This window comes from Odocoileus virginianus, chromosome 6 (genome assembly GCF_023699985.2).
Source record: "Odocoileus virginianus isolate 20LAN1187 ecotype Illinois chromosome 6, Ovbor_1.2, whole genome shotgun sequence".
In the NCBI taxonomy this organism is placed as follows: domain Eukaryota; kingdom Metazoa; phylum Chordata; class Mammalia; order Artiodactyla; family Cervidae; genus Odocoileus; species Odocoileus virginianus.
Genome location: NC_069679.1, coordinates 15,919,232 through 15,935,335, shown reverse-complemented (window position 1 = coordinate 15,935,335; position 16,104 = coordinate 15,919,232). Strand labels below are relative to the sequence as shown.

Genomic DNA, 16,104 nt, shown 5'->3' with positions numbered 1-16,104 from the left:
CTCGGCCTTCCCGGGCCTGACTCGCAACAGCCCAAGGCGCTCCTTCCAATCAGCGGAGAGCGACGCACGACGTTGCGGAAGTGACGGCAGTTCCGTGTCCTGTGTGGGGGCGGTGGGAGTGATGAGTTTACTGAGACCCTGATAGCTGTTGTGTGAAGATGGAGGTAGGCTCCTGAGCGTTAAGAAACCTGGCGAGAGAGCGCAGCTGATGGGGTTGAAGCCGAAGCGGGAAGGCGGGCGGAGCGGCGGCAGACGGGAGGGGAGAGAGAGCGGGGTTTGGAGGGTGTTGTTATAATGTCTGGGTCAGAATCCGTCGCTCCGAGCTAACTCCCTGCTTCCCCTAACTTATCCCCGCGGCTTTCTTTTGGTTTCCAGTTTCCCGGAGGAAATGACAATTACCTGACGATCACAGGGCCCTCGCACCCCTTCCTGTCCGGGGCCGAGGTGAGCTTGAGTTCCTGACGCTGCGCGGAGTGGGCGGGAGGCGGCGGTGGGGTAGGGTGATGGGGAGGCGAGCGCGGACGCCAGGGCCCGGGGGTTGGGAACCGGAGGCTGCGATTGATGTTTGGAGAAAAGTGGCAGCTGCCTTCAGAGCCTATGAGGACTACGCGGAAGGCCAGGAAAGCTGCTGTCATCAGAAAAGCAGGACGCTGGAAAAAGCGAACCTATTTTAGAGCGATTCTGTGTTGGAGTATAGAGTGAAATTGTCTCCCTTCGTGGAGGAGAAACAAGTACAGTAATGGGAGATCGCAGTAGGGAGAGAATGTTTCAGCCAAAGAAATTTGGGAAAGGGCAGGAGTTTACCTAACATGTTAACTGTGGAATGTGTTCATTCTTAAACCGTACTCTGTTGAAGGGGTCTGTGTTTCATTAAAACTTCCTACCTAGCGATTTTTAGAAAAGTTAATGGTTATGTTTACTTACAGAGTGTTAGCTTGTTGTGCTAGTGAGAGAATGAAAGGAAATATTTGCGAGAAAACATGAGAGTTGAGTAGAATGTGCGTTTCTGTTTGCCAGTGCCTCAGAGTTTGGGTAGGTTACTTCACCCTTGCGTGTGTGTTTCCCTAGCTGTCAGATAGTTGTAATAATAGTTTCTTACGATGTTGTGAAGTAGAAGTAATGATCATGGTGAGGTCCTTTAGTGTTCGTGGAAAAGGTTTAATTGAAATGTTGTCATAAATATGTATGATTTGTTTAGATAAGGCAATAGAAAAGGATGGGACAAAAATCAATTCAGTCTTTGAGAAACTGAAATTTTGAACTTTCTACTGCCTTTTGAGAATTTTAAATTGTTTTCAAACTTGGCATAAACCATTTGATCACTTTTTTTTTGTATCAAGAATTCTCAATTGCTGTTGAATGAACTTATCCATAGGGTCGCAAAGAGTTGGACAGGACTGAAGCGACTTGGCACGCATTCATGAACTTATCCTGTAACAAACCTTAATGCTTTCATGTATGAGAATTAGATGGGCAAGGGAGGGGGGGGGGGTTGTTAGGTTTTTTTTTTTTTTTTTCACTTTATTGTGATTACTATTTATTTTTACACTCCCAAGTAAAGTGTGAATCAAAGGAGCAGCAAATTTAAGAATAATATAAAACTAAAATCTGTTTGATGGTTTGCAGTCTCATTGTTAGTTTCTTCTGAGCGATATTTTCATGGTTTAATTTCATTATTTCATTATTTGGAGTGTTGTAGATTTCACATTGGTCTTATCCACATGAAAGCACGTCATGACCAATTCCTTCTGAATCAAGTCTCCACAATTTAAATTTCTTTATTTAGAGTGTCATAAATTTCATATTGGCCTCATCAAGAAGTTTTCCAGGTTTGAGTCTATTCTTTGTGTTTGCTTTTATTACTTTAAGAAAAAAACTTTTTATAAATTCTTTTGCTAAGAAGTTCATAACTAAATTTCAGTAGATTCCTTTACCCTAGGGCCCTGTCATTGTTACCATTTCTCCTTATCCATTACAACTTCTTCACCTTTGTTTCCCCTCTTGTGTGTTTGTTTTCCTTTATTTCAATTGGTTTGTGGTTTTTGTTGTTTCTGGTCTTACTGTGTGCCACCCCAAATATATCTTAAAACAAGATGAAGGTAATTTAACTTTTTTTTCTTTCGAAGAAGAGTAATTTTTAGAGTTTCTTGCAAGGAAAAGAAATGTCCACAAAAATACTTATCATAAAAGAAAGTTGAAAAAAATGGACTTCTTTGAAATAAGGTGGTTTTTTTGTTTTTTGGCCATGCTGTGCAGCTTGCCAGGTTGTAGTTCCCCAACCAGGGACTGAACCCAGGCCCAAACAGTTGAGTGCGAAGTCCTGAACACTAGACCAACAGGGAATTTCCAGAATTTAAGAACTTTTCATCAGTAGACAACATTAAGAATTTAAATAGGCACTTCACAGACTGGGAGAAGATTTTTTTTACATATATCTGGCTCAGATTCAGAGTATATTTAGGTACTTCTGCAGAGTGAAATAAAGAACCCAATTTTTAAATGGACAAAAGATTTAAACTTGCACATCAGAAGAGAGGGTGTCCAAATTGTCGCTAGGCATATGAAAAAGTATCATCATCACTTCAGGGAAATGCCAGTTAACAATGAGGTACCATTTTATACCCATCATAATGGTGAAAATTTAAAAGACTGATCATTCCAGGAGTTGGCAAGATGTAGATAACTCTTAATCATTGCTGGTGAGTGTGTAAATTGATTCAGCCTCTTTGGAAAACTAGCAGTATCTACTACACATAAAATATAGTTATCCTGTGCCCTGGTAATTCCACTCCTTGATATATACATAAGAGAAATGAGTGCATATACTAATCAAAAACATGTATGTCCACAGCAACTTGGTTTATATAGCTAAACAGTGGAAACAAATGTCTATAAACTGATAGGTTTATAGGAATAGGTTTATAGTTAAAAGGAATACTACACAGCAATAAAAAATAATGAACTACTAATAAATGCAACCTGAGTGATCTCAAAAATATATTATTGAGTAAAAGAAGCCAAATAAAAAAGAGTAGACACTATATGGATTCATTTTAAAATTAAGATCAAGAATAGACAGCGCTAAACTATGCTAATAGAAATGAGAATAGTGGTACCCATTGTGGAAGGGAGGGAGTATTAACTAGAAAAGAGCATGAGAAAATCTTTTAGAGTGATGAAAATGTTCTGTATCTTTATCTGGATAGTAGATAATTGGGTGTTAATGTATGTAAAAATTCATTGAGCCATACACTTAAAATATGTGTGCTTTACACAAGTTATACCTCAATAAAATAAGAAATAATAATTTTCAAAGATTAAGTGTCCAGAGAGGCAGGCTTAGCATTTATAATAGCATTGCTTGAGCTAGGAGAGCTCTATAGTCTGAAGGGAGTTTAATCTTTCTATCTTGTTTAAGGTCGGCATTTAAATAATGATACTGTACTTTGAGCACTCTGGGGAAATTAGTCATAAAGATGCATGCTTGCATGTTAAGTCACTTCAGTCCTGTCCGATTCTTTGTGACCCTGTGGACTGTAGCCCGCCAGGCTCCTCTGTCCATGGGATTCTCCAGGCAAGAATACTGGAGTGAGTTGCCATTCCCTTCTCCAGGAGATCTTCCTGATGCAGGGATCAAACTGGCGTCTCTTGCATCTCCTGCATTGGCAGGCACGTTCTTTACTACTAGTGCCATTTGGGAAGCCCCAGTCATAAAGATACCTGTCCTTAATTTTCCTAATTTTCTAAGTAATCATTAGAACCAGTTAATGATTTCAGGCTGAATAGTTAAATTTTCATTACTGTATCAATTTTTAAGATTAAACTATTTTAATAATCCATAGGACCAGTGTATTGTTGAATAAATCAGTGTTTGATTAAAAGAACTTTTCCTTAAGATGAATAATCTACACAAGAAATTACTTAAATACTGGATTGTGTGTTTTGGTATGGAGGAATGTGAAGAGGTAGGACAAATTGTATTTTTAATTTTTTTAGTTCTCTAGATAGCTAAACCTTTATAATCCTTGCTTATAAACTGTAATTCCCAAACTGCTTTCTTCTTCATAAAGCCCCAGGAATTTAACAGAAGGAAATGAAAGTTGAGTTGAGAAGGTAGAGGACTCATGTTTCTATTTCCTTTTTCTGTGTCTACGTCATTTAGTTTTACTTTAATATTTGCTACAGTTTTATCTGTTTTATATTTGGCAAGCTAGAGTTTATGATTTAGTTATATAGTGAATCCACTGAAATAAAAGAACTTTAGATATTCATTATCTAATAATCTTAGCAATAGCTTGTGGTAGTAAAAGCTTTAGAGTAGATCTCCATTCTAACAGGTGGTTTTCCCTTCTGTATTCTTGATCATTGCAGTTACTTTACTCTTCCTTTTTAAAGGAAGAAACAAAATAACAAAAACCAAAACACCATTAAAGCCATAGATGCAGAATAACAAAGCTGTTTCCACATTCCAGTGGGTGGCACATAGAAAGAATGCCTTGTTAATTCGATGCAGTGAAATCTCTGCTGCTTTGGTGTTTAGTGTAGTTCATGAGAATACTCTAGATGGTTTATGAGGGCTAGTCCTTTGTAGAACACTGGTCTTTTGTATGAATTTTTATTCTTTTTTCAGTTCTCATTAACAAATAGTATCATTTTCATATCAGCAGAGTTACTTTTCTTATTTGTTGTGGTAAGCAGAAAAGGACAGTCATCTTTTGCTTTACCAAAGCAACCTGTATCTTCTTAAAAAATTGTAAACCACTATATTTTACAGCTGTTGATCTAATACAACAAATGTTTCTCTGGATCCTTCCTGTCACTGTAACTTTTGTTTGTTTACATCAGAATTTGGTAAAAATCTTTGTACTCTTTTTCCTGAAAAATGTTCATATGAACTTGAACTGAAATCTCAGTGTCATGGACTGAAGTTAAGAACTTCCACACAATAAGAAAAATTATGATTTGTGTACTGAGGAAAGTTCAGTTCAGTTCTTAGGGAGAGTTTTAGTTTTTCCTAAAGAATATTGTTGTTATTGTTTAGTTGCTCAGTTGTGTCCACTTTTTGTGACCCCGGGGACTGCAGCTTGCAAGGCTTCCCTGTCCTTCACCGTCTCATGGAGTTTGCTTTAACTCATGTCGATGGAGTCGGTGATGCCATTCAACCATCTTATCCTCTGTCATCCCCTTCTCCTCCTGCCTTCAGTCTTTCCCACCGTCAGCGTCTTTTCCAGCGAGTTGGCTTTTCGCATCAGGTGGTCAAAGTATTGGAGCTTCAGCTTCAGCATCAGTCCTTCCAATGAATATTCAGGACTGATTTCCTTTAGAATTGACTGGTTTGATCTCCTAGGAGTCCAAGGGACTCTCAAGAGTCTTCTCCAACAACATAGTTCAAAAGCATCAATTCTTCGGTGCTTAGCCTTCTTTATGGTCCAACTCTCTCATCCATACATGACTCCGGGGAAAACCATAGCTTTGACTAGACGGACCTTTGTCAGCAAAGTAATGTCTCTGCTTTATTAATATGCTGTCTAGGTTTGGTCATAGCTTTTCTTGGAAGGAGCAAGCGTCTTTTAATTTCATGGCTTCAGTCACCATCTGCAGTGATTCAGGAGCCCAAGAAAATGAAGTCTGTCACTGTTGCCATTGTTTTCCCATCCATTTGCCATGAAGTGATGGGACCAGATGCCATGATCTTTGTTATTTGAATGTTGAGTTTTAAGCCAGCTTTTTCACTCTCCTCTTTCATGTTCACTGAGAGGCTCTTTAGTTCCTCTTTGCTTTCTGCTGTAAGGGTGGTGTCTTCTGCCTATCTGAGGTTATTGATATTTCTCTCCGCAATCTTGTTTCCAACTTATGCTTCATCCAGCCTGGCATTTTGCATGATATACTCTGCATATAGTTAAATAAGCAGAGTGACAATATACAGCCTTGACGTACTCCTTTCCCAATTTGGAACCAGTCCATTATTCCATGTCCAGTTTTAACTGTTGCTTCTTGACCTGCATACAGATTTCTCAGGAGGCAGGTCAGGTGGTCTGGTGTTGTCTTTTTCAGAATTTCCCACCGTTTGTTGTGATCCACACAGTCAAAGGCTTTATCGTAGTCAGTGAAGCAGAAATATATGTTTTTCTGGAATTCTCTTGCTTTTTCTGTGATCCAGTGGATGTTAGCAATTTGATCTCTGGTTCCTCTGCCTTTTTAAAATCCTGCTTGAGATACATTACTTAATTATGGAAGAGAAAAAAAAATACCTGTGGGTATCTACTGAATTTCATCTGAATCAGTTAATGTTTATTGTGCCATGTGACAGGTTGATAAAATTTTAAGTTTCTAAAATTCCAACAATCTGTGATAATTGGTTGGGGTAGGTGACAAGCTAACCATTAGGATATTAGTGTTATCACTAAGTAATTATATATATCAGGGCCATGTGACAAACCTTTGTGTAGTAAATCCCATTAGTCCTCCTAATAACCATATAAGGAGATTACAGCTCTGATTTTATGAGGAAAACCCATTTGAGGTCATACAGCAAGTGGCAGTGGCGAAGCAAATGGCAACCCACTCCAGTGTTCTTGCCTGGAGAATCCCAGGGACGGGGGAGCCTGGAGGGCTGCCATCTATGGGGTCGCACAGAGTCGGACACGACTGAAGTGACTTAGCAGCAGCAGCAGCAGCAGCAGCAAGTGGCAGAGAAGGGACTTGAACCCAGATCTCTGTGACACGAAAGTCTCTTGCTTTTAATGCTCTATTGCTGTTATCAATGCTCTGTTGCTGCAGATGTTGCTGTTTTTAGTTTTTTAGTGTCAAAAGAAACCACAGCATTCAATGTATTTTAAGTCAGACATTGATCTGTTACCTCCATGAACGGTGGCCTCATCCAGAGTGCATGCCTGCGCGCTCAGTCACTCAGTTCTGTCTGACTACTGGTGACCCGTGGACTGCAGCACACCGGGCTTCTCTGCCTCTGGGGCTTCCCAGGCAAGAACACTGGAGTGAGTTGCCATTTCCTTCTCTGGGGGATCTTCCCGACCCAGAAACTGAACCTGAGTCTCCTTCATCTCCTGCATTAGCAGGCAAGTTCTTTACCACTGAGTAGAAAGAGTATATTATTATTGTAATTGGATTCAGAGGAAGTGGTTAGGTCTTCCAGCTGGAGTAATCTTTTTCTTCCTCTCTTGCAGAAAGGCTTGTTCAGAGCAAGACAGGAATGTGTTCGGGAACTGTTAGAGAACCAGTTTGCCCTCTGGCTATATCTCTCATGAAGGTTTTTCTCCTCACTGTTATCCTTATTTTGGTTGGCATTGTTGGGTTTTCTGAAAATCCTGTACATATGAGAATTTTGTACAAATCATGATTTCTAAAATGGAAAAGAGGTAGGAAACTCTCAAGTGCATATATTTTAGAAGTGCATAAGGTCCCCCTGACAGTTCCTTTTAGGATCTGCTTCAGAGTACCCTAAAACAACAAAGTTTGATTGTCTGGTTGACATGAATTTCTGTGGTCTAACAGTTCTGGTGTAGTAATTATGAAATAATTGCTGTATCCTAGAATCTTCAGACAGATTTTTAAGCATCATAACAAAACAGGTTATAAAGGTTGGGTCCTTACTAATGGTGCTGAAAGAATCATTCATTAGACCAACAGGCAAAATAGTTTAGGACAAGCAAGATGGTAAAGGTAGGAGATATAAATGAATTGAAAACTGTGATTGATATTGGCAGCTTTGTACATGACATATGGCCAAAGATACGAGAAAAAAGAGACTTATTTTTAAAATTAAACAAGTCCTAAGATATTGATAACAAAAATGCGATCCAGGCTGAAAAGAAGTACACGAAGAATGTCTTGTACTCAGGCACGTTCTTCGCTTAGCAGTATGCAATTCCTCTTCTTTCCACTAAATCTTTTTCCTTTTTTTCCTCCCTACAGACGTTCCACACACCAAGCCTGGGTGATGAGGAATTTGAAATCCCACCTATCTCCTTGGATTCTGATCCCTCATTGGCTGTCTCAGATGTGGTTGGCCACTTTGATGACCTGGCAGACCCTTCCTCCTCTCAGGATGGCAGCTTTTCAGCCCAGTATGGGGTCCAGACGTTGGACATGCCTGTGGGCATGACCCATGGCTTGATGGAGCAGGGCGGGGGGCTCCTGAGTGGGGGCTTGACCATGGTAAGGGGCAAGACATTATCAGGCTTACCCAAGCTCATGGGCATGGTGTTAGGGGAGATACAAGTGACTCTGTATGCCCTACTTAAGTCCCTTGGGTATTACTTATTTTTCATTCTTCTGATTAAAGGCTCACTAACAAAGACCTCACTTCCCCTGAATAAATGAGATTTATCATATGAATCAATTTTACTTGAAACATGTTTTAAAATTGTAAAATGTCCAATGTTAACCCTGAAATGAAAATTATTTATTGGATTTTTGAAAGGAAAGTTCCCTATTGCATTATGGCTTTCACATTCTACGATTCAAATGAGTGTGATTGCTGGTATGCTGAGGAGTGTATTCAAAACCTGTTTGAACCATGCGTGGATTAAGTGGATTAATATGTGTTATAAATCACTGTATGGGACTTCTAGCACATGTCTTCAGCACGTCGACACACACTACACTTGACGCCAGACATCTCTGCTAACACTAGCTTCACTCTGATTTGTCTGTGCATTGACCTCTAACAGCCATTGTTTAGGAGGGTACGGGGAGAAAGTTTTCCTTCCCCTGTGTGTCGTCACTCTCTCCAGATTACTGAATGATTTACCTGCTCTGAACTTGCCCAGAATTAAGACTTTGGCTGTTTTTAGTTATTTTGGAATAGGCCTTTGAGTACAAATAAGTGACTTAGTACTCAACCTGTAATTTCTATACTTATTAAAAAGCTTAGTATGTTTTATGTGTAGATAAATTTGATGTTTGTTTAAATGATGATGAATTCTGGGTAAGCAGAGGGTTTATAAACTGTCCTGAATGCAGGTGCAGGGAAGGGAAAAGTGGTGTTTTTTATATTTACTGTGTGATTTGTCCTTCTGCTTCTCTCAGGACTTGGATCATTCTATAGGAACGCAGTATAGCGCCAACCCACCTGTTACAATTGATGTACCAATGACAGACATGACATCTGGCTTGATGGGGCATAGCCAGTTGACCACCATTGATCAGTCAGAACTGAGTTCTCAACTTGGTCTGAGCTTAGGGGGTGGCACCATCCTGCCACCTGCCCAGTCACCTGAGGATCGTCTTTCAACCACCCCTTCACCTACAAGTTCACTTCATGAGGATGGTGTTGAGGAATTCCGGAGGGTGAGGCATTCTCTTTCAAAATCAAATCTGCCATGTTACACTGGGGTAAAACCCTTGACATACAGATCCTACTAAGTTTTCTCTCCTATTGCCCTGCCATCTTCTCTGCTCTTTTCTGGTTATGGGGTCCTGCCTCTTAATTTAGTTTATAATGCTTTTTCCAACCCCCATACTTAACCAGTCCTCACATGCTTTACTAAAGCCTGAATCCTCTTGCCTCAATTTTTTTTTTTTTGAATTGAATTTTTTATTAGAAAAAATGCCCTATTTTATAGATCACCGTTTATGAGAATCCTACCAAAGCACTACAACAAACTGGCCTTGAAGAGAAACACCACAATGACAGAAAACTTAAAATACTGTATCTTTGAGGAGCCTGCAACCAGGCTAATTGAAAATCAACACACAACTCCCACCACACCACACATAAGTATGAACAGGTTATATAAGTAAGCCAAGATTTAGAAAACACAGTGGAAGAGGAGGAACACACCCACACATGTATCTGTGTGCATGTTTTCCTTAAAAACATGTAACAGGGTTTCCTTCATTTTACTCAACTCAAAGAAATTCTTGATCTAAAATTATTCCATGTCTAACATTATACAAAAGAAATATCATAAAGCAAAAGTTTACATTTTCCTGGGAACTGTCCGTTGCAAGTAAGAAAATGTTACTTGAATTTTTTAGTGTAAAATCCACATAAAAACAGGAGTTGTAATACAGTGCTTGCCATTTAAGTGTAACATTGCCAAAATGCTTTATACGGGACTATTTTACATTACAGAGGAGGAATATCAATGCAGAGGTAATCAGTGCTTCCAGACTTTTATAATTCTACAGGGGAGATCTAAATGGTCAAATGTATTTCGATTTAAAAGGAGGTGTTTTCTGGCGGTGAGAACTGTAGAGTCCAGTAAAGAGCCTGTGAGTATCAGGACTCCTGGAAGGTGGCAGCTGCTGAGCAGAACGCAGTCTGACTGTGCGCTTGTCTTTGTTCATCAGTCAGCATCTTGCCTCAATTTTTATTTAGCATTTCTGAAAATTCCATTCATATGACTAGTTTACCCCATATAAAAGTCCTTTTCTGTCAGTTCTCCAGATGTGATACTTCCCACGTAATTCTCTCTCTTTTCTCCTCACAGCAACCTCCCAGCCAGAAGACAGTTGTGGTGGAAGCAGGGAAAAAGCAGAAGGCTCCAAAGAAGAGAAAAAAGAAAGATCCTAATGAACCTCAAAAACCAGTTTCAGCATATGCTTTATTCTTTCGTGACACACAGGCTGCCATCAAGGGACAGAATCCCAATGCCACTTTTGGGGAGGTTTCAAAAATTGTGGCTTCTATGTGGGACAGTCTTGGAGAAGAGCAAAAACAGGTGAGCAAATAATGAGGAACAAGTGGATAGTGAATGTTATAGAAGTTCTTAAGAAGAAGGGGGATAGGGACTTCCATGCTGGTCCAGTGGCTAAGACTCGACGCTTCGGATGCAGTGGGCCAGGTTCAATCCCTGGTCAGGGAACTAGAGCCCACGTGCCACAACTAAGACCTGATGCAGCAAAATAATTTTTTTTTAATTGGTTTTTAAAAAAAGAAAAAAAAGGCAAGGGAATTCAACCTAAGCTTTAACTTTCTCACATGTTATTTAATATCAACTCTTTGTTAATGGTATTCAAGATCATCTGTCTTAAAAATTGCAGCCATACACTGAATCCAAAATACCTACATAAAAATTATTATAAAAAACACTGAATCCACAGCCAAGTTTGGATTTTTTCATTGGCCTCATATAAATTTGAGAACTATAGTTAACCTCCCTAAATTTAACCTGAATTAAACAAATGAAAATTGTGGTACTACATAAATATATAATTGAAATTAAAGATGAGTGTAATTATCATTACCCTAGATACCACAGGTGTTATATCAAAGTTAATCATTAAAACAAAAACTGAATTTATTACAGATAATTTATATCAGTTATGTGTTTCTCAGTAAACCACCACAAATTTAGTAGCTTAAGACAGAAGTAATTTATTACTTACTGTGATTCTGTAAATTGGTTTTCCTGGTGTTCTTACCTGGGTTTATTCCTGCAGTTGCACTCACAAACGACAGCCTAATATGGCTGCTCAAGATGGCCTTGCTGCCATGTCTGGCAGTTGGTGCTATCTGTTGGCTTAAACGCCTTGGTTCTCTTTCGCATGGTCTCTCATGCTCCAAATAGGCTAGACTGACTTCTTTACACTGACAGGCTAAGAGCAGTGTTCCAAGAGAACAAAAACAGGTGCCCCCAAATTCTGTGTCAGTTCAGCCACATTCTAATGGTTAAAACAACTCACAGAGCTAGCCCAAATTCAAAGGAAGGGGAAATAGGTTTCACTTGTTAATGGAAGACTAGGTACACAGCACAGGAAGAATTGTGGCCATCATTACAGCTTACCACATTCCTTAAGAGGGAGAGTATACTGACTGGGAAGACATGATCCCAGACTAAGCAGACTACTGATCTTATAATGTAGTTAGGGGGTCAGGATTTGTTTTGGTTACAGAAGTGTGGGCAGTGGTTGCTGTTAGCTTTAGAAGTATAGTTATTCTGCAAGCCTGCTGTTGATTGGCTGGCTTTCATATACAAGTCTGCCATGAAGGCTGTCTTGAGTACTAGTTTTCAGAAGTATATTCACCTAAGAAGGGTTGTCAGTATTTACACTAAGATGAATTGTCTATTGATGAATAATACAGGATTATTAGTCTTTTCTATGAGTATGTGGACTTTTTAAGCAGCCTCTTTCATGCAGGTATATAAGAGGAAAACAGAAGCTGCCAAGAAAGAGTATCTGAAGGCTCTGGCTGCTTATAAAGACAATCAAGAGTGTCAGGTAAGAGGACTGGGATAGATGTATATTTAAACCAATAAACAGATTTTTGAGCTGCTTATTAGCATTTGTGAGAAGTAAATATCACCAAAAATCTGTAGAATCTATTAATACTACGTAATAGTAAAGCTTAAAAGTATATAACAGGTTTCCCGTTTGTTTCCATCATAAAACTCTCCAAACAGTCTGTCTTTCTGAGTTTGATATTGTCATTGTTTACTTTAGCCAAATAGCACACAGGGCTGCGCATTTTTCTTTCTTTCTTTACCCACCACCTCCACCCCACCCTGGCCCCCCACCCCCATCTGTAATGTATTTTTTTCTTGGAAGGTGATTAGGGTGAATATACCCTAGAGAAGAGGATAAATCTCCTGATTTTTTTTTCACCTTCTTTTAGGCCACTGTGGAAACTGTGGACATGGACCCAGCACCACCATCACAGACTCCTTCTCCACCTCCTGCGGCTGCTGCTGACCCAGCATCCCCAGCACCTGCCTCAACAGAGCCCCCTGCCCTGTCTCCTTCCATTGTTGTCAATTCAACTCTTTCATCCTATGTGGCAAACCAGGCATCCTCTGGGGCTGGGGGTCAGCCCAATATTACCAAGTTGATTATTACGAAACAGATGTTGCCCTCTTCTATTACTATGTCTCAAGGCGGGATGGTTACTGTTATCCCAGCCACAGTGGTGACCTCTCGGGGTCTCCAACTTGGCCAAACCAGTACAGCTACTATCCAGCCCAGTCAACAAGCCCAGATTGTCACTCGATCGGTGTTGCAGGCAGCAGCAGCAGCAGCAGCTTCTATGCAACTACCTCCACCCCGACTACAGCCCCCTCCACTACAGCAGATGCCTCAACCCCCCACTCAGCAGCAAGTAACCATTCTTCAACAGCCTCCCCCACTCCAGGCCATGCAACAGCCTCCACCTCAGAAATTTCGAATCAACCTACAGCAACAGCCACCTCCACTGCAGGTCAAGATTGTGCCTCCACCCACTCTGAAAATGCAGACTACCTTAGTTCCACCACCTGTAGAAAGTAGTCCAGAGCAGCCTGTGAACAACAGCCCTGAGACCCATACAGTGGAGGAAACCACTCCTGAGACAATCTGTGAGATGATCACAGATGTAGTTCCTGAGGTGAGACTGTTTTCGAGTATTTGCTCTAGACCAGTGAAAGCATTTTGGTTGATACAGTAAAAGCAGGAGCTGCTACTGGCATTTAATGCCTGATGAGGAATACAAAATATCCTATAAAGGACAGTTGCTTACAACTGAATTGTCCCACCCAAGATACTCTGTAGTGTTCTTGAGAAGAAACATTAAGAGGGCCTCCTGCCCTGGATTACTCCTTAACCCAGCAGAAGTAATACTGTAGTTCAAGTAAAGATACAGCCTAAGCATGGTTACTTTTCAAGTGTCTACCTCAGGATCCAAAGCTTTAGAGACAAATTCTTCCATTTCTCCCAAACCCTGACTGCTTGGCTTATGTTTTAAGTAAAGGGATGGACAGGGAATATAGGTAGAAAAATTCAGTTAGTTCGTATCGATGAGTGTTTCCAAAGAGACAGATGCCAATTTACCCTAGTTTTAACTTCAAATATGGGTCTATTTGTGATATGGGTCTATTTGTGATGCTAGCTTCGTAACTAATGAAACAATGTTTTTTTGATGTGGGCCATTTTTTTTTTTAGAGGATAACTGCTTTACAATATTGTGTTGGTTTCTGCCATACATCAACATGAGAAACAATTGTTTAAAAAAAAAACACCACCCCGCCCTGCAAAATCAGTAACTATGGATCTCAAAAGTTTATCTTCTCTTAGTCCCTCTGATCTTAGTTGAGGTGACCCAACCTCTACTCACATTCTACTTTTGAATTGATATTTTCAGGGGAATACTATTCAAGTGTAGAATAAAGTTAGTGATAGGCTAAGATTAAACACTAGCATTATGACCAGTATTCCCCTGATGGGAAGCATCATGTCAGTCTGGATGGCAAAATTCTAAAGCTGGATTTGGAGTGAGACCAAGAATTCACCTTCCTTTGGAACTTTACCCCTTTGTGTGAGGGACTAAATGTGTTGCTCCACTGGATCACAGAGTTAATTTGACTAGCTGGCTAGGTAGCAATCTAGTCCATCTTTGATGCTGTTTTCCTCTCATAGGTTGAGTCTCCTTCTCAAATGGATGTTGAATTGGTGAGTGGGTCTCCCATGACACTTTCACCCCAGCCTCGATGTGTGAGGTCCGGCTGTGAAAACCCTCCCGTTGTGAGTAAGGACTGGGACAATGAGTACTGCAGCAATGAGTGCGTGGTGAAGCATTGCAGGTGAGCTTACAGTTCTCTTCTCATAATTAATGTATGGCTAAATTAACTGCTGGAATAACACGGTATCTGAGCATATAATCAGTATCACTTTACCTTAGGTAGAGTAGGTTGCTATGTATGTCTGATTACAGAAGCTACGAGAAAAGTTTCCCTCCTTAAAAAGAGCTTACATTTGCCATATAGACAAAGATGACATAATTAGCAGTTCACACTTTTCAGGTACCACATTAGCTCTAAGTGTTGATTTTGAAACTATGACACATCAAGCTGTTGGTGACTGTGAATATTAGTATAGTTTATCTCCTTAGTACAAACCAGACCACTTAGGTAATCAATTAGAGTTTGAGGATGGATAGATGGTAAGTAGCACAATAAAATGCTCCGTATGGGGCGAAGAGAAGAAGTTCTGAAGATTCTGCCCATTTCATTTCCCGTTTTCCTGAGATTGACCTACATCCATGAAACAAGGCATTGGTATTTCCCATCTCAAATCCTTTAAATTAGGATTGTCTATACTTCTGACTTGTAGGCCTATTGCCCTTATATTCCTATTTAGGTGATATCTATCAACCTATTTGTTTAAGACAGAGTTTTAAAAAAACATATCTAGGCTGTAATTCTAAGTTTGTGTGTATCTTTTTCTTTCTTAGGGATGTCTTCTTGGCCTGGGTAGCCTCTAGAAACTCAAACACAGTGGTGTTTGTGAAATAGTACTTCCTGTTCTCCGAGCCAGTGAAGACTTACTGCTGGGAACATGTCCACCGAGCCTATTTTAAAAAGACAAGCGAGGCTTCTGGTAGTGCCTGATCTCAGCCCATGATGATCCTTTATGTCTTTCACATTTCTCCCCTTCTGTCGCTCTTCTACAGGGGCTATGGAACAGGGCCACTGAGTTTGCTGCAATCTGGAATTGCATTTTGCTTTCAAGTAAAAGCAGAGGTATCAGTGATAATAACAGAGGAAAGGGTGAAGGGAATATAAACAAGTAGAACATAGGGGTGATGGCTGGGTGGGGGACTGTTTGAGGAAACTTGTTGGTATAATTGTCATAGGATTTACCTAAAAGATTATTAAAATGATAGAGTACTCAGCTTTGAGCCTAGGGAAAAAACATCACTATGTGCATCCCTTCTAAAGGGACTAAAAGGTTGCATTAAAGGTTACCTCTTAGAGAACTATTACTATCACATCTGTACATTATTAGTTTGAGAACAAAGGTTTTCAACACAGTAATAGCAAGCACATTGGACTGTAGAGAAAATAACATCACCTAGGAGCTTCTTATTTCTCTGCAATTATATTTCTGTACTCAACTTTCTGATCGTATCACAGTTTGAGTGTAAAAGGCAGAACTCTACTTCCTTAATATAAGAGGTTTCACCAAAGTTTAAAGAAATTGTGTTCACTTGTGTTTGATGAAATTATCTTTTAAAAAATAGGCCCGAAGTGTTTTCACTTATATAGGCTAATTCTCTGCATACCCTAGGCACTTATTTAATGTAAGATGTGCTTATTTCATTTTTCTTGGAATTAAATGAATAAAAAACTAGCAAAGCCACAGTTGTAACAGAATAAGCAACTATTTAAA

General features: G+C 39.9%; 1 protein-coding gene across 2 annotated transcripts; it reads left to right on the top strand.

Moving 5' to 3' along the window:
- Positions 1-64: 64 nt before the first annotated feature.
- TOX4 (TOX high mobility group box family member 4) lies at positions 65-16,074 on the top strand. Of its 2 annotated transcripts, none has more exons than XM_020893325.2 (9): positions 65-164; positions 376-444; positions 7,933-8,175; positions 9,049-9,309; positions 10,455-10,685; positions 12,106-12,186; positions 12,581-13,324; positions 14,353-14,516; positions 15,167-16,074. In XM_020893325.2, exons 1-9 carry the CDS (start codon positions 159-161, stop codon positions 15,225-15,227), a joined length of 1,860 nt encoding a protein of 619 aa, XP_020748984.1. In that variant the 5' UTR covers positions 65-158; the 3' UTR covers positions 15,228-16,074. The 2 variants fall into 2 exon arrangements, with proteins under 2 accessions (XP_020748984.1, XP_070324981.1); XM_070468880.1 differs by lacking the exon at positions 65-164 and adding an exon at positions 7,185-7,267.
- The last annotated feature ends 30 nt before the right edge of the window (positions 16,075-16,104 follow it).